The sequence below is a fragment of the Pyrus communis genome, chromosome 9 (assembly GCF_963583255.1).
Source record: "Pyrus communis chromosome 9, drPyrComm1.1, whole genome shotgun sequence".
Classification (NCBI taxonomy): Eukaryota; Viridiplantae; Streptophyta; class Magnoliopsida; order Rosales; family Rosaceae; genus Pyrus; species Pyrus communis.
This window is the reverse complement of record NC_084811.1, coordinates 7356738-7383488: the sequence shown is the minus strand read 5'-3', so window position 1 is coordinate 7383488 and position 26751 is coordinate 7356738. Positions and strand designations below refer to the sequence as shown.

Genomic DNA, 26751 nt, shown 5'->3' with positions numbered 1-26751 from the left:
TTCGAAAAGGGTAGGCGTCGTTTTTGGCTTATAAAATGGGGTGGGGGAGAGGGGGGAGCGACGGTTTCGTATTTTACTGAGTATGGTTATGATCTTTCACGTGTCTCTCCCTTTCCTCTCTCTCCGTTTTTTTCCGTTTCTGTTTGCTGTCTCTGTCTCTATTTATCTATCGCGCCTGCTTTCTGTTTCATTTCGCAGCAAAATAATAAATATATAATAATCTTGCTGCGGTTTTCTTCCTTTCTTATTTGTTAAGCTTCGTTTGACGGTGCTATTTTTCAACATATACATATATACACACAAACATATATTATAATATATACACCTAGCACTCTCCTAATATATAAAAAACAGAGAGAGAGGTTTAGGTTTATAATTGGGAAAGAGCAATGGAGGGAATAAAGAAAACTGGGTCGTCGTCTTCTTCCTTCACCTCTGAGCTTTTCGGGTCGAAGGAGTCATCTGCTTCTTCTGGGATTTTTGGGGCCATATTTGCGCCTTCGTCCAAGGATTTGGTATTATTCCCCTGTTTTTTGAATTATTTTTCTGAAAATTTTTATGGGTTTTTTTCTTCTTGTTTTCTTCGATTGTTTAATTAGGTTTTGATTTTTATCTCTGCATTTTTCGTTTTGGCTTTTAAATTATGAGAATCCTAGCTGGGTTTTGTTTGATGGCAAATGGGGTTCTGTTCTTTCCCTTTCTTTCATTGAATTTAGCTTCAAGCCTTCGCCTTTACGTCAATTTACGTTGTTTGGGGGATGTTTTTGCAATTCTCTCTCTTAAAATCTTGGTGGGGTTTATCTATATTTTCTCCCAAGTTTGGTGAAATTGGGTGAAAGCTCTCAATTGTCGTCTATTTTCTGAATTGGATGATCAAGAAAAGTTTTTAATTTTTCATACTGAGATAACATTATTTTATTAATGAAGGGGTTTAGAATTATAAAATGGTTGTATATATTTGTTCTTTTGATTGGATTTTGCTTTATCTCCTCTTTGAATCTCTCCCTCTCTCTCTCTCTCTCTCCTGGGTGATCTTTTTGTTAGATTCTGTGTATATAGTATTTTATTTTTCTGTTGATTCAGGTGTTTGGGAGGGAATCTCTGCGTTCTGAAGTCACTGGGAAAAAGCTCACGGATGAACCATTGCACTTCAAGCCCGGAGATGAGCCAGGTTTGTTTGCTTTTTGTATCTTTCATCTGTTGTTTTTCATACGTTATGGGCGAAGTCTGTATTTTTTTTTGTCCAGTTTTGTTTAGATTGCTTCTTTCTGCATGCCAGGCATAAGCTTGGTTAGCCTATTCCTTATGAAGGGGCCATGGCTAAAAGTGCTTCTGGGAAGTTCTTTCGGTTTTTATTCAGGATGCACTTGGATTTTTATTATTTCGACGTGCTTCCAATTAAAACTTTTCAAACAAAATAGCTCGTGAGCATACCTGCTGGGGGTCCGATATTGATTCTGCACTATTCATTCTGAATTGAACATTATGTTTATTTTCTTTTCAAATAAAAAAGTTTTAATTGGGTTGACCTTTTTATAAAATATATATATATATATATATATATATTTGTAATTGTAGATCCAAGTAATTCTTGATTTTGTAAGCATGAATTGTGTGTTTGGGAAGTGTCTGATTCGGATGGATATCGGGTTGTTGCTGCTGCAGATGGTGCCTCAAAAGAGATCGAAGGTGAGAGTAAGAGCATAACAAATATGGACATAATAAGCTCCATCTATAGGGACCAGAGAGTGCAACAACCTTGCCATTTCAGTTCATCAATCTACTATGGTGGCCAAGATATTTATGCTCACCCCCAGAGTACCCAGAACCCTGAATATAACACTCCGGTGAGCGTTTTTCTTTGTTCTGTTATGTTTTATGTATAATCCAAGCACCAATGGAGCAATTGTGTAAAATTTGAACATTGAGATGTAACTTGTTCATTTCATGCTCTCTATGGCGGGAAATTTTCCCTTGTCATCGGGTGTATCGTGCGTCTCTATCATTTTATGGCGAGAGATAACAAGTCACATGATGAGAAATATTGACACATGGTTGTGGCACACAAGATTTTCTCTTTTGTGGCATGTTATGTCGGGATATAGCAAATTATACAAAATTACTATATAACTAAGGAGTTTCCATTTAGAATATGGCTCTTATTGGGAGATTATTTCGTGATTATTTCAGTACAAGAAAGATGGGACCGAGGATGATTCGGGAAGTGCCTCTAGAGGAAACTGGTGGCAAGGTATAAATCATACTGCAATTGTTTACTGGAGAAATCTGTATATACTGTTCTAAAACTTCTGACATTGTTTTTTCTTCCAAATTTTCCATCTCTGCAGGGTCCCTCTATTATTAAGGGCTCCTTTGCCGAAGCTTATACTCGTCAAGGTATGTTACTTATGAAACGTTATTTGAATTTACCATTCATGTCTCCAACAATTATTCTAATAATTACATATCTAATTTGACTCATGGACGAATATGCAAGCATACATTTCAGTATACAGTATAGACACTTTCTTGTCGGTGACACGTCATCTACCATTTGAGTCTATAACAATTATTCCATTAATTACATATCTAATTTGACCTATGGGCGAATATGCAAACATACGTTCAAGTATCTATAGTATAGACACATCTTGTCGGCAGAATGTCATCTACCAATTGTCGGTGGCACGTTATATATAAGTTGACCTATTGACGAAGGCATACGTTTCAGTAAATACTATATAGACACGTCTTGTTGGTGGCATGTCATACACCGTTGAGTCTCCGACAATTATTTAATAATTACGTATCTAATGTGCAAGCATACGTTTGGGTATATACACTTGTCGGTGGTACAGCATCTACGTTGTCCTTAACTTTTTCTTCTTTTTTTTTGACCTCGGTGAATTTCAATTTTTAACTTGCCTATATATTCAATCATGACATTTACCTTTAGAATCTTACCATATGAAGCATAGGTTTTTTCCCTTCTATTAATATGTATACAAAAGATTTTTGTCAAAAATTGTTCATCCGGTTTACGAACAATAATTTTGGTTCTTCTCGTTTCAAATTGATCAATGTCGTCCTCTATAGTTTTATTTGAGTGACCTTTGTGTATTATGTTTTGCAGATAATATAGGAAGGATATAGGGTAGCAGCAGATGGTTGTGGACACAGCTGGTTTGTTTTCCTCCAGCCCCCCAAACACAGTACTCATATATATGCACCTTCTTTAGTTTCTCTGTGAAATATGTACTCTCTCTCTCTCTCTCTCTCTCTCTCTCTGTTCTACTGTAAAGGATGTTTGGTTTAGTGACTTAATCATCCTCAACTGCTCTAATATGGTTCAAGATTTAGATGTTAATTTAGTTTGTTTAATGAGTGGTTTGTACTTCTAAGTCCATGTGGTTCTCTTTATCTCCGTTCTCTGTTGGTTTTCTCTGTGGATGGTTGGATAGTTAGTTTGTAGTCTCTGATCAACCTATTTGTGGTCCATGGATTGTGACCTGAGACAGAATCTGATTGATGGGCATGAACCCAAATCTGAACCTATGTTGTATTTGTGGCTGGTTTTTAAAATCACCTCATAGTCCCAGTGATAGGGTTATCCTTCGGGGAAAATGTTCTCTTTTAGGATTGTCTAGTTCACGTTCAAAGTAACAATGTAAGTATGACAAGAATTCTCTGGAAAAGGCTGATTATGAATTGGTAATATAATTGATTCTTGAGTGAGTACGTGTAGTTCAGATTCATTCTGATAATATAAGTATGACAAGAAAACATAACTCTATTTTTCACTTGTATCTAATTTTTTTATTTATTCTCCTTTTCACTTTAATTGGTTAAAAAAAAGTTATTTGTATTATAGTTTAGTAATATTCTTTTATATTTTTAAATGAGGTTTTAGAAACGAATCTTCAAATGCAAGTTCATAACTAATTTATTTCTCTCACATGTGAGTGAAACTAATAACAACATCTTGTTGTAGTGTTGTTAGGAAAAAACTTGAACACGACACTGCATTATTGAAGCGATGGTGGTGACCTGTCCATTGTAATTTCTCAAGTGGATAAAAAGTTTATTCACTTTTCTAGCTCACCTCAAATTTAAGATTCCACTTGTAATTCCCAACGTACACGAAACTAACAAATCCGTCCTCAAAGGCGGTGGTGGCCCATCAAAGCCAGGATTCTTTTGCTTTCCAAACTTTTTTTCGATTTCTTATCCCAGCCTCGACCTTATCCAACCTGCAAACTATCCCACGTAGGTTTGACAATTCTTGACACGATCCGATAACTCGACACAACATAACATAAAATTAACAGGTGTTTGGGTCGACACGATAACGAATCGGATTGTTATCGGGTAACCTGATAAGCACCTGTTAAGATAACGGGTTGATTCAAGTATACACGTGAGTAACACGATATACGATAAGAATAATATTATTTTTATAATTTTATAACCCTAAAAAAATATTGTAGTAAATATATATATTAATTTAACAATTTTAAACCCCTAAAAACTATAATATATATATATATATATATATTAAATTAACTATAATAATTATACCCCCAAAATATTAACTATCTATAATAATTATATATATATATATATTAAATTTTGAATTAAATTTTATAAAAACTATAATAATTATTAATTAATATGCATCCATTGATTTGATTCTATAATTGATCATTCCATTCCATTCTCTGCAGTGCCGTTCTTTTTGAAGAAAAAAGGAGGGAAAATGAAAATGATAAGAAAAGTTGAAAAGGAAACAAAAAAGAGAGGGAATTAGGGAAAGATTGGTAGGCACCGTAGGCTGCCGGAGGGAAAAGTGAAAATTATAAGAAAAGTTGAAAAGGAAACAAAAAAGAGAGGGAAAAATAACTTTTTATCACACATATGACATATCTCACTATATTTATAATGACTCGCGTAATGTACTACTCCGTGTACCAATCAATTATACGTACAAAATAAATAGATTTAAATCTACTTAATAAATATATATACACACACACACACACCATTGAACTTGATGGGATACGAATTCTCCGAAACTAATTTCAACGATCTCAACCGTCAAACTTGTTTGTATATGCTTCGAGATCACATCAGCAAAAAATCGCAAAAAACAAACATTTAAAGATCAAGTAACAGGACAAAGCTTTTCGACGGTTATAAACGAAAAATCACGATTTAACGGTTATTTTAACTTCGATTTTGATGATTTTTTACAGCTATACTCATTGACCCTATATGAATACAATGAATGAATTTGATCTTCAATTTAAAATATTTACACAAGTGGATACCACAAAATCTTATGTTATACTTGATGAAAGTATAAATAAACTCTAAGTGTTAGTCAATCTATTGTTTTTATGGGATACGAATTCTCCGAAACTAATTTCAACGATCTCAACCATCAAATTTGTGTGTATATGCTTTGAGATCACATCAACAAAAAATCACAAAAAACAAACATTCAGTGATCAAGTAACGGGACAAAACTTCTCGACGGTTATAAACGAAAAATCATGATTTCACGGTTATTTTAACTCCGATTTTGTTGATTTTTTTACAGCTACACTCCTTGACCCTATATGAATACAATGAATGAATTCGATCTTCAATTTAAAATATTTACCCAAGTGAATACCACAAAATCTTATGTTATACTTAATGAAAGTATAAATAAACTCTAAGTGTTAGTCAATCTATCATTTTGATGGGATACAAATTATCCGAAACTAATTTCAATGATCTCAACCGTCAAACTTGTTTGTATATACTTCGAGATCACATCAGCAAAAAATCACAAAAAATAAACATTCAGAGATCAAGTAACGGCACAAAGCTTTTCGACGTTTATAAACGAAAAATCACGATTTAACGGTTATTTTAACTCCGATTTTGATGATTTTTTACAATTACACTCCTTGACCCTATATGAATACAATGAATGAATTCGATCTTCAATTTAAAATATTTACACAAGTGGATACCACAAAATCTTAGATTATACTTAATGAAAGTATAAATAAACTTTAAGTGTTAGTCAATCTATCGTTTTGATAGGATACAAATTCTCCGAAACTAATTTCAACGATCCTAACCATTAAACTTGTTTGTATATGCTTCGAGATCACATCAACAAAAAATCACAAAAAACAAACATTCAGAGATCAAGTAACGAGACAAAACTTTTCCACGGTTATAAACGAAAAATCACGATTTAACGGTTATTTTAATTCCGATTTTGATGATTTTTTTATAGCTACACTCCTTGACCCTATATGAATATCATGAATGAACTCGATCTTCAATTTAAAATATTTACACAAGTGGATACCACAAAATCTTATGTTATACTTAATGAAAGTATAAATAAACTCTAAGTGTTAGTGAATCTATTGTTTTGATATGATACACATTTTATGAAACTAGTTTCAACGATCCAACCGTCAAACATGTTTGTATATGCTTCGAGATCGTATATGTCAAAAATTTGAAAAAACAAACATTCAGAGATCAAGTAACGAGACAAAACGTTTCGACGGTTATCAACGAAAAATCACGATTTAACAGTTATTTTAACTCCGATTTTGATGATTTTTTACAACTACACTCCTTGACCCTATATGAATACAATGAATGAATTCGATCTTCAATTTAAAATATTTACACAAGTGGATACCACAAAATCTTATGATATATTTAATGAAAGTATAAATAAACTCCAAGTGTTAGTGAATCTATTGTTTTGATAGGATACGCATTCTACGAAACTAGTTTCAACGATCTAACCGTCAAACATATTTGTATATGCTTCGAGATCGCATACGCCAAAAATTTGAAAAAACGAACATTCAGAGATCAAGTAACGGGACAAAACTTTTCGACAGTTATCAACGAAAAATCACGATTTTACGGTTATTTTAACTCCGATTTTGATGATTTTTTACAGCTACATTCCTTGATCCTATATGAATATCATGAATGAACTCGATCTTCAATTTAAAATATTTACACTTGTGGAGACCACAAAATCTTATGTTATACTTAATGAAAGTATGAATAAACTTTTAAGTGTTAGTGAATTTATCATTTTGATGGGATACGCATTCTACGAAACTAATTTCAACGATTTAACCGTCAATCATGTTTGTATATACTTCAAGATCACATACACCAAAAATTGCAAAAAAAACAAACATTCAGAGATCAAGTAACGGGACAAAAGTTTTCGACAGTTATCATTGAAAAATCACGATTTAACGGTTATTTTAACTTCGAGTTTGATGATTTTTTACAGCCACACTCCTTGACCCTATGTGAATACAATGAATGAACTCGATCTTCAATTTAAAATATTTACACTAGTGGATACTACAAAATCTTATGTTATACTTAATGAAAGTATGAATAAACTCTTAAGTGTTGGTGAATCTATCATTTTGATGGGATACGCATTCTACGAAATTAATTTCAACGATCCAACCGTCACACTTGTTTGTATATACTTCAAGCTAAAAATCGCAAAAAAGAAACATTCACAGATCAAGTAAAGGGACAAAACCTTTCGACGGTTATCATTGAAAAATCACGATTTAATGGTTATTTTAACTCCGATTTTGATGATTTTTGTTACAGCTACACTTCTTGATCCTATATGAATACAATGATTGAACTCGATCTTCAATTTAAAATATTTACACAAGTGGATACCACAAAATCTTATGTTATACTTAATGAAAGTATGAATAAGCTCTTAAGTGTTAGTGAATCTATTGTTTTGATGGGATACGCATTCTATGAAACTAGTTTTAACGATCCAACCGTCAAACATGTTTGTATATACTTTGAGATCGCATATGCCAAAAATTTCAGAAAACAAACATTCAGAGATCAAGTAATGGACAAAACTTTTCGACGGTTATTAACGAAAAATCACGATTTAACGGTTATTTTAACTCCGATTTTATAATTTTTTACAGCTACACTCCTTGACCCTATATGAATACAATGAATGAATTCGATCTTCAATTTAAAATATTTACCCTAGTAGATACCACAAAATCTTATGTTATACTTAATGAAAGTATAAATAAACTCCAAGTGTTAGTGAATTTATCGTTTTGATGGGATATGCATTCTACGAAAATAATTTCAATGATCCAACTGTTAAACTTGTTTATATATGCTTCAAGATCGCATACGCCGAAAATCACAAAAAACAAACATTCAGAGATGAATTCGATCTTCAATTTAAAATATTTATACTAGTGGATACCATAAAATCTTATGTCATGATGATCGATGAAAATTGAGGATTTTGTAAAAGGAATAACATGCAAGCTTTGAGTTCCATTGGCAAGGTTTAAACTTTTGAGAAAGGCTTCACAACCTTGAAAACAAAAACTCTTTCATTTTGCATATCCTTGCATTTACTATTTTGTAATAGATTAATAGTGTATGTATGTTTGTTTATTAGGCTCTTATTTTCAAGTGTAAATGTAGTACTTAAACGACAAATGCGTTTTAATGTTTTGAAGTAATATTTATATGGTAATGTGTGGTATGTGCAAATTTAAAAAAAAAAAACATTTTTCTTAACGGGTCGTAGCAAGTCATTATGGGTCAAGGATCCGTTAAGATAACGGGCGAACATGACAAACACGACATTTTTGCCAGACCTAATCCCATGTCCGGTGAGGCAGCTTTCCCCATGGTCGTTAAATTAAGTTCTGGTCGTTGAAGGCGTGGAAGAAGATTCTTCTGTCACGCTTTTACAAAGTTGCTTTTGATCTTGATGTTACAAGGAATGTTTGTCTCCAATTTGTCCAACCAATCATTCATTAATTAAGGGTATGTTTACATAACGGAAATGAGCGTGCAAACAAACGGTATTATTTTCGTTCATGATATCTCATGGGTTTCCTAATATGATCAGTAAAAAATTTGAGTGTTCCCAACTTTAAAAATAAACTAAGATATTACGCCAACGACTAGGAGATAGTTTATATTATACTTTTAAAATAAAAAATAACACTTATTCACGATTTCTCATTATCATCCTTCAAGATTCTTCTCATTCAAGATTCATTTCAAGACAGCTTACTGTTTAGTTATATCACGAAGTAAACAAGTTACGAGGAGTTTGGCAAATTGCATATTTTATTTTACCAGAAAGAAGGATACGTACATGTGTTTCAAAACAAAGAAGGATACGTACATGATACAGGATACTAGCTTTAATTTATTGCCAAATTACAAAGCTGTAATCCTACTTAATTAGTCACACTAGTAGCTAACTGCTTCAAATTCCTTAACCAGACCACTCCACGGCCTTCAACCTTTCCTTCCATTCAATCACGGCATAGTATAGGCTGCAACATTAACGTGGCATTAGGTTATGTTAGTAAAAAAAATAATATTAAACAAAAAAAAAAAGTTAGGTTGTTACTAATAAATCATAGTTTGACAATTGCGTAAAAAAAAGTTGCATTTTTATGTTTTAACGAGTAATTTATAGTACGTATCATACTGAGAATTGCATGTATTTATAAATTTACCTCCGCACTTGTAACCGACTGGGCGGTTGGCAAAGTTGCAGCGCTTGGGAATGGTTATGGCAACCTCAGGCTTGACACCAGAGCTCTTGGAAGTGTTAGAAAGCAGGATGGCGCAGAGGCAGCTAGGGTTTTGGCCCAACCTCTTGACTTGCTGACAGCAACTATTGGAAACAGCAGCTTTTTCATATTGTGCAGCAGCTGCACAAGGAGCAAACTTGAAGGCCTCCTCATCTGGACTAGCTTTTCCACAAGCACTTGCCCCATCAGCCCTTTCAATCACAGCAATGCTTAAAACTGCAAGAAACCCTAGTACGCAAATAAATTTCACTGCAGTTGCCATTTTTGTGTTCCTCACAAAGTTCACTATACAGAAGTTTGGAGTTGATATTTTGTCCTATATCTTACAATTCCACAAGGATTATCTCTGTGTGATGAGGTTTTTATACTTGAATCCGATCAGAAAATGTGGGTTTTCCATTAATCCACTCAGTACTAGTGGAAGTGGCACTAGAACCAAATTGTTTATTAATTTTTAAAGCACTTTTGGATACAGAAACTGGCCAGAGGGATATCTGTTTCACTTTTACTCCAATAAAAAATATAGCATTGATCATTAGATGGTATGACATGCCATTACTGACAGTGAAGATCCTCAAAAAAACCCTTGTTGCTGAGACACCTCATCCAATTCTCCAAAAACTCCATTACCGACATGTTCCGTTGAAATTTCTCCTCTTCCTATGTGTGAATACGTGTAACCAACTACCACTCTAGGTTAAATCTTCCAAGATAAACAACTGTTCAACCACTTCACCAAAAGCAGATAAGAATTAAGTCGGCTGGTCGACATAATGTATCAGCCTCTTGCACTCAAGTTCGAATAACCCTGGCTGTAAATTTTGTCTTCCATTAATCAGATTTGATTTGTTTATATGACACGTTGTGGAGCCAAAAATAATCACAAAGCGACACGTGAATTTTTAGATATAAGAGGACAAAAATACCCTTGAGGCATAATGGGATTCCTACGCAGGAGCAGCGAACAATCATCCCTCAACCAAGTCAAAAGTGCCCAAAGAAGGTAACAAATTCAAAATTATTTCATCCTTCCTCATTCCATATTCTCTACAAAGCAATCATTCCATAACCTTCAAAACATTCCATAAAAATTAGGTTAATTGGTTAATTAATGGATTTATTTCCTAATTAATCCATTAATCACCAATTAAACCACCCATTATACCAATTAATCACCCATTACACACCAAAAGTACCCCAAAGGGCCGGCCACCTTTTCTCCAAAGGGGACCGGCCATGCTCTATATATTGAACCCCATTTTTCTCTAAAAAGCTAGGTCCACACTCTTGCAAAACTCCAAAAACTCTCTAAACACTTTTCTCTCTAAATTCTAACTTTGGTATCGGAGGTTCTTCAGCCAAAGCCCCCCCTCCCCCCATTCATCGTGGGCGCGTGAGGCTTTTGGCCTTGACCCTAAGATGTTAATTGTTTTGTAGGTGTAATTTTGTCCAAGAAGAAGGATGCGGAAATTTGCATCCACAGACGTGTGTGCAACTATAATTTTTTTCCTCTAACAGACCTCCTACAATGTTAATGCTAGTTCCTTCTGTTTATAGATATTGGACATTTCCTAATGATCAAGGTCTAAGTAATAAGAAACTTCTAACTTAAATGGTTAAGAGCATTTATCTCTGCATCCGAAACTATGTGTTCAAACCCCACATCACCAACATCGCTTGAATAAAACATTCACCCTCCAGCCTGCGGCCTTATAAAATGTTGGTTCAGAAATATTATGATGCAAGAAGAAACAAAGGTCGGAGGGAAGAATAATGAGGTTATGATGCAAGAAGAAACCCCTTGAAGAAGAGCTAATTATGGCAAACGGACTTCTGTGCAAATTCATGACCTCATCGACGGTGGGACTTAATATATATATATATATATATATATATATATATATATATATAATATCATTCGATATATATATGTCTTTATCAGTTTATATCACAAGTGGGCATTTGGTCTAGTGGTATGATTCTCGCTTAGGGTGCGAGAGGTCCCGAGTTCAATTCTCGGAATGCCCCTTTTTTTTGCAAGATTTTATTGTCCATGGGAGATGATGCGAGCACTCCCTTCTCAATATCCTTCCCTCCGTATTTTAACAATTACCAGTATTTTCTTATGATTTATGATTTCATAGATAATAACATAAATATGTTGAAAATTGCCGCCATTGTTTTCTTCCATTCTTCATGTCCACTGCATGAGAAAATAATAAGAATTCATATACTCCATCCAAACTAATGTAAAATTTTCACTTCTCTCTTTACATCTACCGTCTGATCCATGTCAAACAGCGACACTGGTCGGGAACAAACTCAAAACCGTAATACAGGAGGCATATCTAAACACGAAACACTCAACTCGACACCGTTGCAGACATCTCGTTCTAACGAGACTCGACAACCTAATCAACCTTCCAGGGTTCCCCACTCTCAGATGTCCTCCTATGTCCTCAATAAAAACACGCATAAAGGAGCTCGTTGAAGTGGCTGAGCACTCGTGCGTGGGCAGCCGATGGATTTCATTCTTGTGTGAATGAGTCCTGTGATTCCGGGCTTCTTGATGCTTTTGTACACTCAAAAGAATCCATTCGCATGTGAGACCCTAGCGTTTCTTGCATTGTGTTCGATACTGAATCTGGTTTCTCAATTGGATCACTGTAGTCCTTTCCTTTTGCATCGATGTTAAGATAATCAGTCAGAACTTTTTTTACTCCCAACCCATGCTGAGGGATCTTGCCGATGGTGATGAATGGTGATCTGTCTCCCCTCAGAGGGCTAACTAGCTGTGCGGGTGAAAAGCTTGGTGTGGTGAAAGCTGTTTTGTATGGAGTGCTTGAGATGGGCACCGAGTATGGAGTAGGATTGCTCTTGTGTGAAATCAGACTTACGTTCGAGATTGATGGGAACTGATCAGAATGCCGCATCAAGTCATCTACATAAAGCAGGTCATCAATGCGTGCCACAATGTTAAATGCCAGGCTCTCCAAAATTCTTGAATAGCTCTCCAAGATGGATTTCCCGACGTCCTAGCAGATCAAATTTGACCAATAAGTACAAAGAAAAAAACAATTAGAAGGCATGAATGAGAACAAATTTTTGAGTGGTAAAGTCGGAACCTTATTGTACTGAATCTTGCTCATATCAAGGGCTGTCTGTGGAAGACCAGGGAACCGTTGCTTCAAACACATTAACAAACTTTCTGCTCTTTCTGGAAGCAACTCCTTTTTCTCTGCATCAATCATCAGCTCCTTGACCATTTCCCATGATGACTTCGAACCAAATCTGTTCGCAACACTTGTAGGTTTTGGGTTTGTTTTTTTACGCCACAGATAGATCGAGGCCTCCACTCTATTCGCAATCTCTATGGCTTGATGTTCAGAAGACAAATCAAGGCAATCAAGCAGGCATTCTGCGGAAAACTGATCTGACGTAATGTATCGATAAATAACATCCCCTAAGCTTGCTCTTCCATTCTGAAACCAAGTTAAAACAAAAGATTAACAACCATGTCTTTGCAATTACACATCACCGGAATCTTGAGGATGTTTCAAACCTTTGGAAGAGATTCCAGATATGATTCAGGGACTTCCATATCTGCTAGAGTAATACTATTGATTGCCATGGCAGCTTTTAATATTTGACTCGTGCAATCACGTTTGTGCTGCAATTGCTTTCTTGAATTTTTATGGAGTCCACCAGAAGGAACTCGGGGCACAGGTAGCCACCATTTTTCCTCTTGGCGCTGTAACGCTTTTCGGAAAGAGGTTGACCCATCCGCATCTGGGGCTAGAATCCCTTGATCAACATACCAGAACTCTGTATTGTCAAAGCCATCTAAGATTTCCTGCAAGGATTGGCTAAATTCAGAATGGAATTCTCAAAAATGGATCTAAGTGGCAAATGAAGAAGTGTTTAGAAGCTTACAAGAAGCATGTTATCCAATTTACGAAGGGCAGGGAGATTAACGTAAAGATCTGAGCGGGGTCTGCAAGTCATGACCTGAATTGAAGTATATACGAGTCAGAACAATTTCAAGGAACTGATCACTTAGGACCTGAAATTGAAGTATAAAAAAAACATAGCCCTACACTTTAGAGTTGCTCATTACAATATTATCACATAAGTTTATATGAGCATAAAGGCTCCAAGCCTGCATTTACATTACAAATGCACCGTTTATAATGCAGCAAATTAAACATGAAGTGCGCTTTATTAGTCATTACGGGAACTTATACCTATAAGTTCTCACTTCAACTCACAATTGAAAGTTTTAACCACTCTTTAGGTCTGTTGCCATTCTCAGTACAATATATAATTGCGCAGAGGGTTTCTGTATTGAAAGCCGAAAGATATTGTGCCCTTCTAAAAATCCACATCGGTATCAGATTGTACCTCCAATTTGCTTCCATCAGGAAAAGTCTGCCAAGAAGGCATCAACTCGACAATGTGATCACTCACACAAAGAAGCCATTCCATCTCTCTTCGCCACATTGATTTCTTCACTTGCGGTAGAGGTTCAAGTCTCCAAAGTTGCCCGAATAGGGTAGCTACAAGAGGAAACCACAGAATAAGAAGAATTAGCATCGGAATCTACAACAAACTTTTCGTTAAAGAACCCCGCAAATCAACCAATCCATAGTTTTAAGACATTGGGAAAGTAAATCAAGAGCACGTACCACAAAGATTAGTAATGGCATTTGATATCGCCAATGCTGTGCAAACTCCATTTCCACAACCTGACATGTCTTCTCCAAGCAGCAATTTTGAAAACCTTTCCTTCATCAACTCAGTCTCTACAATCCCATAAGCCAAAACCAAACATTTTTATATGAAAAACCATGAAATTCTTGAGTGTCGGGCCTATGTGGAATTGCTTCTGTAAGGGTTAAAAGCACTTTATAACAACTTTAAAAGTGCTTCAAGGTGCTAAAAGCACTTTAAACCCTAGGTAGGTGCTTCTAATAAATGTATCCCCATCATAAGGGTTTATAAGCAAAAGTGCTTCCTACAAAAGCAGTTCCAAACCAGCTATGAATTGGAGAGGAATAATACCTGATATTGTCGACCCTTGTTTCTCTAGTTTCCTATCATCCAAATGGGTTTTCTCCGCCGCTTCATCACCATTCTCACTGGTACACTCCGGCGCCTGGCCTTTCTGAACAGGCCAACCCACCGACGGCGGCCAAGATGACTCCTCCGAGCTGCTGTGGCTCTGCTCCTCCTCGTGCCCCGTCGTCTCCGACGTCAGAAAATCCGAACTTGAACTGCTCTCACGACCCTTCTCCTCAATCAAATCCTCAAAGCTCCCAACTTTATCCAAAGCTTCACCAAAAAATTTGTCACTTTTCTCCCCAATAACTTCATATTTCCCCACCAAACCCTCCATTGAAGCTCCTCCTTCGTCAACAAAACCCGGCGAATCACAGAAAGCAGAGTTGTTCACCACCATACCATCGTACCGAAGCCTTCCCGGGCAGCACGAGTTGGAGATTCGAGCCCTGCAATGCAAGTTCCGGAGATACTTCGACGCCCAGAAACCGAAAAGAGAAAATGGGTTGTGGGAGTTGAGGCTTCTGAAGCTCAGCAATGGCAGACAGAGCTTGAGGTGGTGATCTTGTAGGTGGGTTCTTCCTTCTCTTTCCTCTTGGTGAGTGAAAGCTCTGTCCATGGGATCTCAACCATGTCTGATAGTGAAAGGCAGGTGGTGAAATATGAAGAGAAAATGGTGGGGTTTTCTAGACAGAAGAGGTTTTTGGAGCTGGTAATGATTAATGGAGCTTGATCAAACACATGAACAGCGAAAGAGAGAGGCGCATTTGAACTTTGAAGAGCGTATTTGGTTCTAGTTTATACTAGGAGAATGCTAGCTTTTATCTTCTACTACTGTTTCCGTCTATGTTTTTTGGTTCACTTTTTAAAGATTATTTGTGTGATAAAAATTAGAGTAAAGGTCAGTAACCATCAAACTTTTTGAAATGATTTCAAATTAATTTCAATTTTTAAAAATATTTTAAATAACTATTCAACGTTTTTGAAATTAGATATTTGTTAGATCATCGGAGTTAAGTGACGACCTTATCAATATTAAGTTAGTCTCTACTAATGTTTTGGACAATACTAAATTAAAGTTGGTCTTTACTAATTGTCGCCTTTAGAGCTCTAATTTCCTAAATCGACTTTTTTTTTTATCCAAGTTAAGTTGTAAATTTGCCCAGCTAAATTGCGTTGATTTGGAATTTCAAAACTCTATAGATGACTTGAGAGTTGAGAGTAAGAACTTGGCCGCTTTAATAATTGTCTAGATCATCACTTAATGCTAGTGAACTTAACAAATGTCCAATTTTCAAAATATTAGGTAGTTATTTGAAATGTTTTAAAATGTTATCACAAATTTGGAATCACCCCTAAACATTTGGTAGTTATTCAGATGTAACTCTAAAAATTAACTAAAATAATCCCTTTAGTCATGTAGTGTTTATTCATATAAATGGATAAACTATATTTCTCACTTAAATACTGAATTTGAAAATGTTAGTTGAACAGTTAAACAATTCCTAATTTGATTGATTTTTTTTCTTCTGCAAAATTAAAGGGTGAGCAAAAAAAAAAAAGAATGTTTTGATCATCAAACAATATTGCAAAATTAAATAATAGCAAATTGGTAGCATCTTCTTTCTATTATGTGAAAGATACACTACTTTAAACTAATCTAAAAAATTTAGACTCGCATGCATAGCGATAGCCGATCCACTTTAATCAATGTGTTCATCTTAAATCTTGAATATTTTATATCATACCTAAACCGCTAGTAGCTCTCTCTCTCTCTCTCTCTCTCTCTCTCTCTCTCTAGTTAGCATTTGACAAGGATTAAAAATGATAAATGTGTATTAAAAATAATAATGCTAACTTGGGTTTGAAAAATACAATAAACAATGGTTATGGGAATCGTGCAATCGACGGATCTCTCAATGATATCTACCAATTTGGATTTGGATCCTCTCCGAAGCAACTGGTCGCGATCCTCTTGACCAATGTTAGTAGACCGTTGGATTTTGATCCAACAACTACAATTATTATAACGTTTAGAAAGTCTCATGTTTGTAGCCGTTGGATAAAAATCTAACGGTCCACTAACACTAGTCAGAGAATCCCGACCAGATGCCTCGGAGAGGATCCAAATCCTACCAATTTATCCTTGATTAGTTTGTAACTTGGAGCTCATTGGTTGTGGTTGCAATGACCACATTACTCTTCTACCTGAAATTACCAATCCTATCGTGTGAAGTGTGGGAATTTTATTCTATAAATTTTGGGATCCAGTGCTCATAGGATTGTGTCACACATTTAACTAGGTCCATAGAGTAAAACAGAAGCATTGTACAGAGTTTATATGTTGATTTCGTTCATATGCTTATCATAGGATTGAAAATCATGCATACATTCAATGGTTAAATCACAAATGAAAAATATCAAAAATTTATATGTATTTTCGTCGTTTAGTGTTTGGTATCGCCTGAAATTTAAAAGCAAGTACTAGAATGTTGAATCCTAGCAAACTATTGTAAAAATATTGTTTTTTTAAAACCCTTTTTAGGAAATTCATTTTTAAAATACCAAGGATATAAACCCCAAAAAAAAAAGGTTTGCATTGAGATGTACCCCGGGGCATTCCAGTAAAACCGGTCTGCTTTTAGAAGCAGAGTTTCCAAGTTCATAAAAAACCAATAAATAATTCAAAGTATAGGCCAAAACACTTTGGAAGTATAAAACAAAGTTATGCTGGAAGAATATATCTCAATCTTCTAAAAGGAGTTTCAAATTGTTCATATAAACAGAGCTATAATTTTGACCAAAAAAATAAAGTGCTATAATTAATCTACTGTTGCAGTTAATATTATAATAGGAATGTGAGGGTAAGCTAAGCAAGAATCCTACATTATTTAGAAGATTTTTTACTTGTATAATTTATATTATTTATGGGAATTATTATTGACACTCCAAAAATTTCATTCTACACTTCTCATAAGTGTATTTTTTTTTCTTCTAAATGTAAAAAGTTTGGAGTGTAGAATGAGAATTTTGAAGTGCCAATAACAATTCCCTTATTTAAAAGATAAGTAAAATTTGTTATAATTAGTATAAATAAGGCAGAGGTCAAAGAGAAATTAATCAAGATACAGCTGAGCCAGTTCTCTCCATCTGTCTGCCCTCTTTCTCCCCTCTAAGATATTAGTTAGGGAAATTATATTCAAACACCCTAAATTACTTCTCCCGTACCTTTCTAATTTTTTATTATTTTTCTATCAAGTGTTAGTTGTTAGATCTCACATCACCTAGGGGAGTGGATCCTCTATGTCTTATATGTATATGCCAACCTCCATATAACACAAGGTCTTTTGGAAACTCACTAGCTTCGGGTTCCATCAGAATTCCGAAGTTAAGCAAGTTTGGGTGAGAGCAATCCCAGGATAAGTGACCCATTGGGAAGTTCTCGTGTGAGTTCCCAGAAACAAAATCGTGAGGGCGTGGTCGAGGCCCAAAGCAGATAATATTGTACTACGGTGGAGTCGAGCTCGGGATGTGGTGGAGCCCAGGTCGGGATGTGATATTAGTGGTGTGTAGAAAATATTAAAAATTAAAAAGCTGTGGGAGAAATAATTTGGGATGTTTAAATGTAATCTCTCTATTATTTACTACAACAACTAGCAAATGATTTTTTTTTTTTAAAGTTATTATATCAGATTAGTTAAACAAGTTAACGAAATTGGAATATACAAATCTAAGATTCTATTGTTTGGTTCATATTACTAGGCTATGAAGTGTCAAGTTTACCTATAATGGCCAAGATTGATTAATTTGAATTTGAAATACCGGTGGGAGAAGACTACTAGATTGACTACATTAAAATTTTCATAAGATTGGAAAGAGGCAAATAATCTTGAGTATGGCCTAAGATGCAGAGCAGCAGAGGTTGAAGAATGTCAAATTTCACATCAGAAACTTGACTATTACACCCTTATCTTATCTAATGAATGTTTTCACTGCCATTTAATATTACGGTCTAGTAGTATTCCTCTTCATTTGTAAGTGAGAAGTCTTAGGTTTGATTCTTGCCAAATATGAGTTTGAACCACATTATTACTAACTCATTGTGAAGCTAAGCCCACATCCTTTCCCTAATGTAGATAATATCGTTTGTTAAAAATAAAAATTGTTTTCACTACTATTTGCATCGAAACATTTGATTCTTAACTTCACACGTACGTTGGTTGGTAGGTGTATATGATTAAATTAAAATCAGTACAGTAGTAAGTCTCTTAATCATCTCTAGGAAATCTTATCGACAAAAAAAAATTTGTTTATGGTTTAATGATTTGGGGCATTTCATGATTAAGTTTTGTTTATGCATGGGACAATAGACAGCATTTTCATGATATTGACCAAAGTAGTTAGTGGGAAAGAAATAAAATTAAGATCCATAATAGGGTACTAATTATATATGATCATTATACAAAAATTCTGAAGTCTCTACTAGCTACAGATGCCCTAAATTAAGAGAAACTTTTCAGGGTATCGGAAATGTGGCTCGTACACCAAGTGTCACATTACAAGTGATTTAAATATTTTTTTTTTCAAGTACGCAATTACTTGTATTATAAATTTAATGTATGAGTCTGTGTTCCCGGCACAAATAAAAATTTCTCTTGGCACACAAAAAAATTTCTCCTAAACTAATCTCAATTTTGTTTTGTTTGGTGACTTTCCGTGCAAGGCATTATTATGTAATTCCAATTTGTGTGTGATGAATGATATAATGATGGTTGTTGTTCCAAGTTCGAAATGATGAAAAACGTATGTGAAGAAAGAAAGGCTCCTCCCAACCGTTGTTTGGATGTTGACTGCTACCTTGAATAAACGTAGAGGGAAAGGCACTCTTCAATTCCAAGCTGCTTCTCAATCTCTAGAAATTTAAAACAAAGGAAAAAAGAAGAAAGCAATGGAGCCGATGACAGCATGATGCACCACTTTTGTGCTTTAAATTGTTGATTCCTCGTTAAAGCTTGTGTTTCCATTTATTGCCATGGCTCCATCCTCCATTTCAATTTTCATATGCAAAATATTTTGAGAGAATAACTTATGTGGCACGGATATACCGTTGTGATGATGGTGTTCTGCGCCAATGAAATAAAAATATGTATAAGTTTTTGTTCATATGTCCATGTTTCATTGACACAACACATCACATGACATTATACTCATGTCATGTAAGTTATTCTCGTCCTAAAAAGTCAAAAGCTGGCCCTTTGGCAATTTTATTTCGGAAATGATGTAAATACGCTACACAATTAATGGACCACACTGCTAACTATTATTGTTGTTTGCAAATGTGGAACTATGATCATTTGTTTAGAGGTGTTAAAGAAGCATAGTGGACCCAAATTGAGATGTGTTACAATGTAACACAATTGCCTAACACGTGTCTAGATGATTTTAGATTGTTGATTGTTATGAAATTTACATTTGATCAATGATCGTATAGCTCTTACACACGTGAGCTACTAACCTTAGCAAAATTCTTTTATGTTTTACTTATCAAATAACAAATTTCACTAAAAGTCCCTTCAACAATTCAACTATGACAGCAAAACATCAACTTCAGAAAGGCAACAAAACTGTTGATCTTAAGTGAAGCTCATAAGACCAATATCCACCAAAACCCTAAAACGACTCATTGACTCGAAGTGACACAATAGCAATTTTTGGGGTTTCCAGGAGGAACTGCTCTAATGGCTCCATCCATGGGTTACCTTGTTGAAATCAGAATACGCCCACATACATGCAAGGCTTGTAGCCCAGCACCCGAAGGTAATAGCATTTTGGAGCCCAATTCTCTTTCCGGAGCAAATTGTTAGCAGTTGCAGTAGTATTTTGATTTGGGTAACTTCCAAATGCACCCTATGATCTAATCAATACATCTAGCATTTAAAATTTTTATTTTCTTATAAGTGAGAGGTTTCAAATTTGTTTGTTCTAAGTACGAGTGCGGTACAATTATAGCTATCCCATTGTGTAGCTCAATACCCACCCTAATTATCGTTGTATACAAAAAAAATCATTTAAAACTTCTTAGGGCGTGACTTTAACGTAACACTTAATTTTACGTGTATTTGAACTGTTAAATTCGGTTCTACAACTATTAAATCATCTATTTCAATCATAACTATTTATTTTTTGTGCTACTCGGTGCTACATACCATCTAATAGAATACCAATAGCCTTATAGCAGATAAGCTCATCTTGTCTCCCAGATCGTTTTTTAATATCAAAGAAATAATAATTAGACAAACGTGAACATAATCCTTCAAAGAGCATCAAGTTTCAATGAAGTAATGCTGTTGGGGGTTTGGGGAAGCCTATTTAGTGGGACAGTGGAAATTAGGGCTGGGCATTTAAAAAAAAAAAAAAAAAAAAAAACAACCGATTGAACCGCCCGAAATGCACCGACCTCAATTGGTTTGGCAATCGGTTCTCGAAATTCTTAGGATGTGGTTAATCGAACCAACCTGCATATATTTTTAGTTTTTTAATCACAATTAATACGTGTAGTAATATAAATGGTTAATTATTTACAAGTTACTGTGTTTTCACTACATGAAAACAAAACTTGATTAGTTTAAGAGACCCTTTCTAGAAGAACACAAGCACCATTTGGAGAACACAACAGCTGTTGCTTTGGTGCTATCCTTGAGCTGCTTCATTTGTGTTTTTCTTTGAGCAATTACTCATATTGGTGCTATGTTTTGTCGCTTTTGGAAGAGAAATTTATTATGCATTTTCGTCTTCACATAAACCAAGAACCAATACAAACCAACCTGCCACATTCGATTAACCGACCAGATCGGTTTTACACCCAGTTTGGTTGGTTTCAGTTTGCAATTTTGGCCAAACCAACCCGCGCCCACCCCTAGTGGAAATAGCTCTAAAGCTGAAGGTGTGAAATATGAATACATTGAGGAGGACCTGCCCAACAAAAGTGCTTAGGTCATCTCCAACCGAGCCAACCATAGGGCCATATGCCAAAGGATATCCCTTTTTAACATAAAACTCATCTTCAATAGAGGTTTGGGCCAAAAACTCTTAGGACCCACCAGGCCAAAATCCAGCCATATGGCCAACGGGCTAGCCTTTTTTTGCTAGCCAGCCAGCCTTTCAATTGGGACCAATTGGAATTTTTTTTCTTTTTTTTAAGACGAAATTAAAATTTTTTTAAAAATTCTAATTTTTATTTTCCTATAAATACCTAAAACCTTTCTACACCATTTCTCACATCATTTTCACCATTCCATACTATCTTACCTCATTTTATTTCAATTATTCACATTCTATCCACCTCAAACACTCTTTTCATACACACCCCTCTCTTACCTCTTCCAATAATCTTTCCTTTAATTTTTTTCAATAATTTTCAAATGGCTACATCTTCAAGTGGCACTCAAAATATGTCTGGTTGCTTATTCATTTAGTGACAAGTGGCATTCAAAATATGTTCAAAAACCTTATTTTAATATAGTAGTTTAATTCAATTAACCAAAAAAATTAAATAACAAACTTAAAATAATAAATTATTGAAGGGGCTAAAATATAGCCTCTTTCAGTTGAATATGATATATAAATATATCATGACACTGTTCATTAGAAAATAATTTCTTACAGGGCTATAATTTGAACATGAGCTAAACATAACCTCTTAGGTTGGAGATAATCTTAGCTTCTGTACCCTGAATCCATCCCAATTTATCAGAAGAACCCTATGCCCCTGCACAATGACAGACCAATAGCTGAGTCCCACGTCATTCTTGAGTACATTGATGAGAGTTGTAAGGATGGCTTTCCCATTTTGCCTAGAGACAGTTACGAAAAAGCCCATGCACGCTTTTAGGAAAGTAAAAATGTTTCACTTTTATCTTTGTGCATTAAGTATATTAGAAACGTTATCTATTTAGATGATGAATCTGAATCATTGATACTTAAGATTATTTTTAATAAAGTTAATTATAGTATGAATGTATAGTTTAGATTAATAGTCTATCAATATAAGCATGTGCATGGTGATTTGCATTAAGTATATTAGCTAGAAGTTCTTTGTGACTAGCAGTGTAAAATGTTTATATTACTAAAACTTAAAAATTGAATCTTGTTTGAAATGTGTACTTGTGCTGTTTGGATTAAACCTAACAATACATGTTTGAACCCACATAATATTATGGTAGCATAAAATGTTTATGCTATAAAATATGAATTGTTGATCAAGTTGGTTCTGGATTATTGTATCTTGAATTTGTTTGTTTTTATTTATGTTCAGTGCAAGCCGGGAATAATCAAAGCTTTCTTTGAGAAGGAGGACCATGAGAAGGTGGTGGACGAAGCGCGTGAGCTTCTAAAACTACTTGAAAATGAGCTCAAGGACAACAAGTTCTTTGGGGGAGAGACTATTGGATTCGTAGACATTGCTGCTAACTTGATAGGCCACTGGCTTAAACCAGCTCAAGAAGCTTTGGAGTTGGATCTGCTGAGCAAAGAGAAATGTCCGAAGCTCTGGGATTGGTGTGATGAGTTTGTCAATCACAGTGTCGTTGAGGAAACTCTGCCTCCTACAGATAACCTAATTGGTCTCATCCTTAGTCGCGCAAGTTCGACATAGATGCTTTACAAGCATTTTATGTCGTTGAATTGTGAATTTCAACTGCCAAAGATTTAAAAACTTTGCATGTGCTTATAATAGACTGGAATGGCTCCCTTCTACCAATAAATTTTGAGAATTGATTTTAAAATGAAACTTCAACTCGGGCCTTGGACAACCTCGTTATAACGAAGATAGAGTGGATAGAATTCGACAATTGACACAGGTTGGCATGACTTGTTTCTTGCAAAGAATTGCAATAAATCCATAAATGCGCGCAATGACAATGAGACAAAGATGTTCATCGAACCGTGTCTTGTGGTCAATTGGGATGGCTATGATTGAATAACTAAATTAATACACAAAACCAAATGCATTCATCTTCAAAATAATAACATCAGAATCAAAGAAATGCCAGCGTCGAAAATAATGACAGATTATTACAAAAACCAGATCCAAGTTTGTAATTAATTATCGATAATACAATTTTAATGGTGTTGCATGCTTGGGTCCTTGACGATGGTCACAGGGATTGGAGCATTCGTGAGCACATAGTTGCTCACACTCCCCAGTAGGATCCTGTTTAATTTCCACAAAACAAGTAGATTAAACATATAATCCCAAATTAATTAAGAAACTCTTATTATAAAACTAAAAGAGAAAATTGGAGCATGGTCCAAAATAAAAAACCATTTGTATTCATCGCTAAACTTATCATAGTGTGAAGGAGTAGTCATTTCGGATAATTCTGTTAGAACTTGTCTTTTATTTGTGCTATTTTGAATAGAAGCTATTGTGGTGTTACCTAAAAGGACTAGTACTCTACGTTGTGACAAAGTCGAAAAACCAATCCTCACATATTTTTAGTTCAGTTACCAAAGTTCAATTCCATATAAAATTCAGATCAATGCTCCAATTTTCAATCCCATATAAAATTCAAGAAAACTGCATAGATACCTTTTGATGGTGCCAAGGCCTCTGCTCCCCATGACCAAAGTGTCCAGCTTCAGATCTTCAACTGCTTGAAGCAGCTTCTCCCTTGCATCTCCCCAATACAATTTTGTCACAACATTCACCTGCAAATTAAATCCCATCAAATATCAAGCACAAAAAAAATCACTAATCAAAACCCAGATAAAAATTATGCCATTAATCAAAGCAAACCTCTTTCTGCCTGGAAGCAGTGTCGAGTGTGTCAAGAACTTCCATATCAGTTTGGACACCGTACTTCGTCATAATCTCAGGCTCCCTAAACTCTGTCAATGGAATCAGAGCTGCAAAAAGCAAAAAATCCCAGATCAGATACACAACCAATATTATCAAAGCTTCAAACTTTTACCTATAAACACACAAAACATAAAATGATTAGGTCAGAAATTTTTACGCGCGTCCACGTTGAATCAATAATGTGTCAATACGCTTTGTAGGCGAGTTTAATATAAACGCATTTTCAAATGGCATATTTAGAATAGACGTTTGTTCCATAGACTAATATACTCTGATTGACGAAAATGATAAGATGACAGCTAACTGACCTAACTCACATCTACGAAATTATAAGTGTACTTACGAGAACCGGATTGGGCCCAGAGCTGGGTGCGGGACTCGTCGAGGGAGTTGGGGTTGATGTGGATGATATAAAGGGTGTCACCTTTGTCAGCCAAGTTGGCAATCGCCCATTCTAAAGCGTTCTTGCTGCTCTTTGAGAAGTCCATCGCCACTCCAATCTTCCTATCCTTTCCCATTCTCTCTGATCTCTCTCGATCTCGATCTCGATCTTCTGCAACTCTAGGGTTCTATATCAGACAAGAAAACACCATCGTTGCGCGTGAACGTTTAAAAAAGAAGAGTTTCGAAGCTTGTAGAGTAAGCAGAATATAAAGAAAAGATGGAGCGTTGTAGGCCCGTAGCTAAATGCTAATGGGTTGTGCGTTTTACTGTTGGCTGGTATTTGTTTTTCGTTTCATCCTGACCGCCCACGCTGGTCCAGGGGATCAGTGGTGGGTTCCACTTTTGTTTAATATGGGATTAAAGGCCGTTGTCACATGGGGCTTCATGATGTGGTCGCGTGATAGAAGCACCAGGACACGACGAACGTAAACTCATTAGGTTTCGGTTTGGCATGCCCGCCGGGTGTAGCAATGATTCAGTGTTACGGATATTGGATATATGATACTTTAATGGGTCGGTTGCTTAAGCTTTATAACCCTAATTATTCAAAGAAAGGGAGTGATTTTTGTGCTCTTGTAAAAACCACTGGATTTTATTTTTATTTTTTTAATTAATAGATAGAATAAATTAAAAGTGAATCAACGGATAAAAAATAAAACATGCAGAAAGTCGAAATGGAGTACGAAAATCATAATGTTTGTTTGATCCATGGTTCTAGAAAGAAGGTAAATGTTTATTCTCACAAGTTTGATGGTCTCTCTTTGTAACTTGTACAAAAGAAGAAACAAGGTTCACTAGAGAAATATGCATCCATGATGAAGAAAAATGATTTGATAGAATACCCGTACGAGTTTGATGGTCTCTCTTTGTAACATGTTGCTCACTATGTGACAAGCATTAAATTAATAAGGTTCATTTCTTAGGATTGCACAAGTGTCGTTATTATATTTTGATTTCGAGATATTTTTTAGTGTGCTAAAAACACAATCTAACAAATTAATTGTAACAATATAATTGATTATAAACTTAAAAAATAAATTTCAAACAAATTTATTATGATACTTAATGTATCAAACTATGTTCCCCGCATCTTGAAAAATCTCTCTCTAATTCAAGAGATAACTTCTTCCTATTCTCATGAATGAGTCAAGAAAACTTAGTCCACTTGTCCCTCAACAAGAGAGGATGAGTCATATAACAGGTGGCGTTGGCTAAAAAAAATCATGTTAAGCCGATCGTGCCAAGGTACAGGCCGGGTCCAGCTTTGGCCCTTTAGATTCGGGCCGGCCCTCTTCGGCCCCCAACCGCGGACCGAATGGTTGCGAAGTTGCCTAATATCAAAACCCCAAGGGAAAGGAAATAAAATAAAATGGATGCGGATGAGTTGCCTAAATTATTGTTTTGCTTTCCAGAATATGGAAGAAGGAAGCTGATTTGCACTTTCCTTTGTCCTTGTCGTGTAACTCATACAGTCATATGACTTTTTGTTTTTTGAACAAAACAGTCATATGACTTATGATCGTATCTCCTCCTTAATTTTGTAGCCAATATCTTCGCTGCAGTTTCAATTGAATTACAAGAAAAGGAAAAAAAACCAATAAATTATGTGGTGCAAATGCGACAAAGCAGCTTTTACGATACATATATAGGGGTTGAATAATGTGAAAGGACTTTAACTTGACCGTTAAATAGGTTTGTATTCAGTTATATTGAAATTTTTTA

General features: G+C 35.2%; 4 protein-coding genes, 1 non-coding gene and 1 pseudogene across 5 annotated transcripts; 3 read left to right on the top strand and 3 right to left on the bottom strand.

The window, feature by feature from the left end:
• The first annotated feature begins 102 nt into the window (after nucleotides 1–102).
• LOC137745899 (uncharacterized) lies at nucleotides 103–3425 on the top strand. The gene is made up of 6 exons (XM_068485936.1): nucleotides 103–515; nucleotides 1084–1171; nucleotides 1666–1847; nucleotides 2191–2251; nucleotides 2349–2397; nucleotides 3134–3425. The coding sequence occupies exons 1-5, from the start codon at nucleotides 390–392 to the stop codon at nucleotides 2363–2365; spliced, it is 474 nt and encodes a 157-aa protein (XP_068342037.1). The 5' UTR covers nucleotides 103–389; the 3' UTR covers nucleotides 2366–2397; nucleotides 3134–3425.
• Nucleotides 3426–9387: 5962 nt separating this feature from the next.
• LOC137744298 (uncharacterized) lies at nucleotides 9388–10155 on the bottom strand. The gene is made up of 2 exons (XM_068484143.1): nucleotides 9591–10155; nucleotides 9388–9404 (listed from the first exon to the last, which is right to left on the bottom strand). The coding sequence occupies exons 1-2, from the start codon at nucleotides 9928–9930 to the stop codon at nucleotides 9388–9390; spliced, it is 357 nt and encodes a 118-aa protein (XP_068340244.1). The 5' UTR covers nucleotides 9931–10155.
• A 1469-nt stretch (nucleotides 10156–11624) lies between these two features.
• Nucleotides 11625–11696, top strand: TRNAP-AGG (transfer RNA proline (anticodon AGG)). Its single transcript has one exon. It is a non-coding gene; the product is annotated as a tRNA-Pro (tRNA).
• Nucleotides 11697–11845: 149 nt separating this feature from the next.
• LOC137745586 (rop guanine nucleotide exchange factor 7-like) lies at nucleotides 11846–15534 on the bottom strand. The gene is made up of 7 exons (XM_068485559.1): nucleotides 14730–15534; nucleotides 14354–14470; nucleotides 14070–14224; nucleotides 13602–13676; nucleotides 13231–13521; nucleotides 12794–13150; nucleotides 11846–12703 (listed from the first exon to the last, which is right to left on the bottom strand). Exons 1-7 carry the CDS (start codon nucleotides 15343–15345, stop codon nucleotides 12197–12199), a joined length of 2118 nt encoding a protein of 705 aa, XP_068341660.1. The 5' UTR covers nucleotides 15346–15534; the 3' UTR covers nucleotides 11846–12196.
• On the top strand, nucleotides 15358–23379 carry LOC137744297 (probable glutathione S-transferase; annotated as a pseudogene).
• Nucleotides 23380–23712: 333 nt separating this feature from the next.
• LOC137745789 (universal stress protein PHOS32-like) lies at nucleotides 23713–25221 on the bottom strand. Its single transcript, XM_068485802.1, has 4 exons — nucleotides 24929–25221; nucleotides 24523–24632; nucleotides 24316–24434; nucleotides 23713–23937 (listed from the first exon to the last, which is right to left on the bottom strand). The coding sequence occupies exons 1-4, from the start codon at nucleotides 25101–25103 to the stop codon at nucleotides 23847–23849; spliced, it is 495 nt and encodes a 164-aa protein (XP_068341903.1). The 5' UTR covers nucleotides 25104–25221; the 3' UTR covers nucleotides 23713–23846.
• Between the last annotated feature and the right edge of the window lie 1530 nt (nucleotides 25222–26751).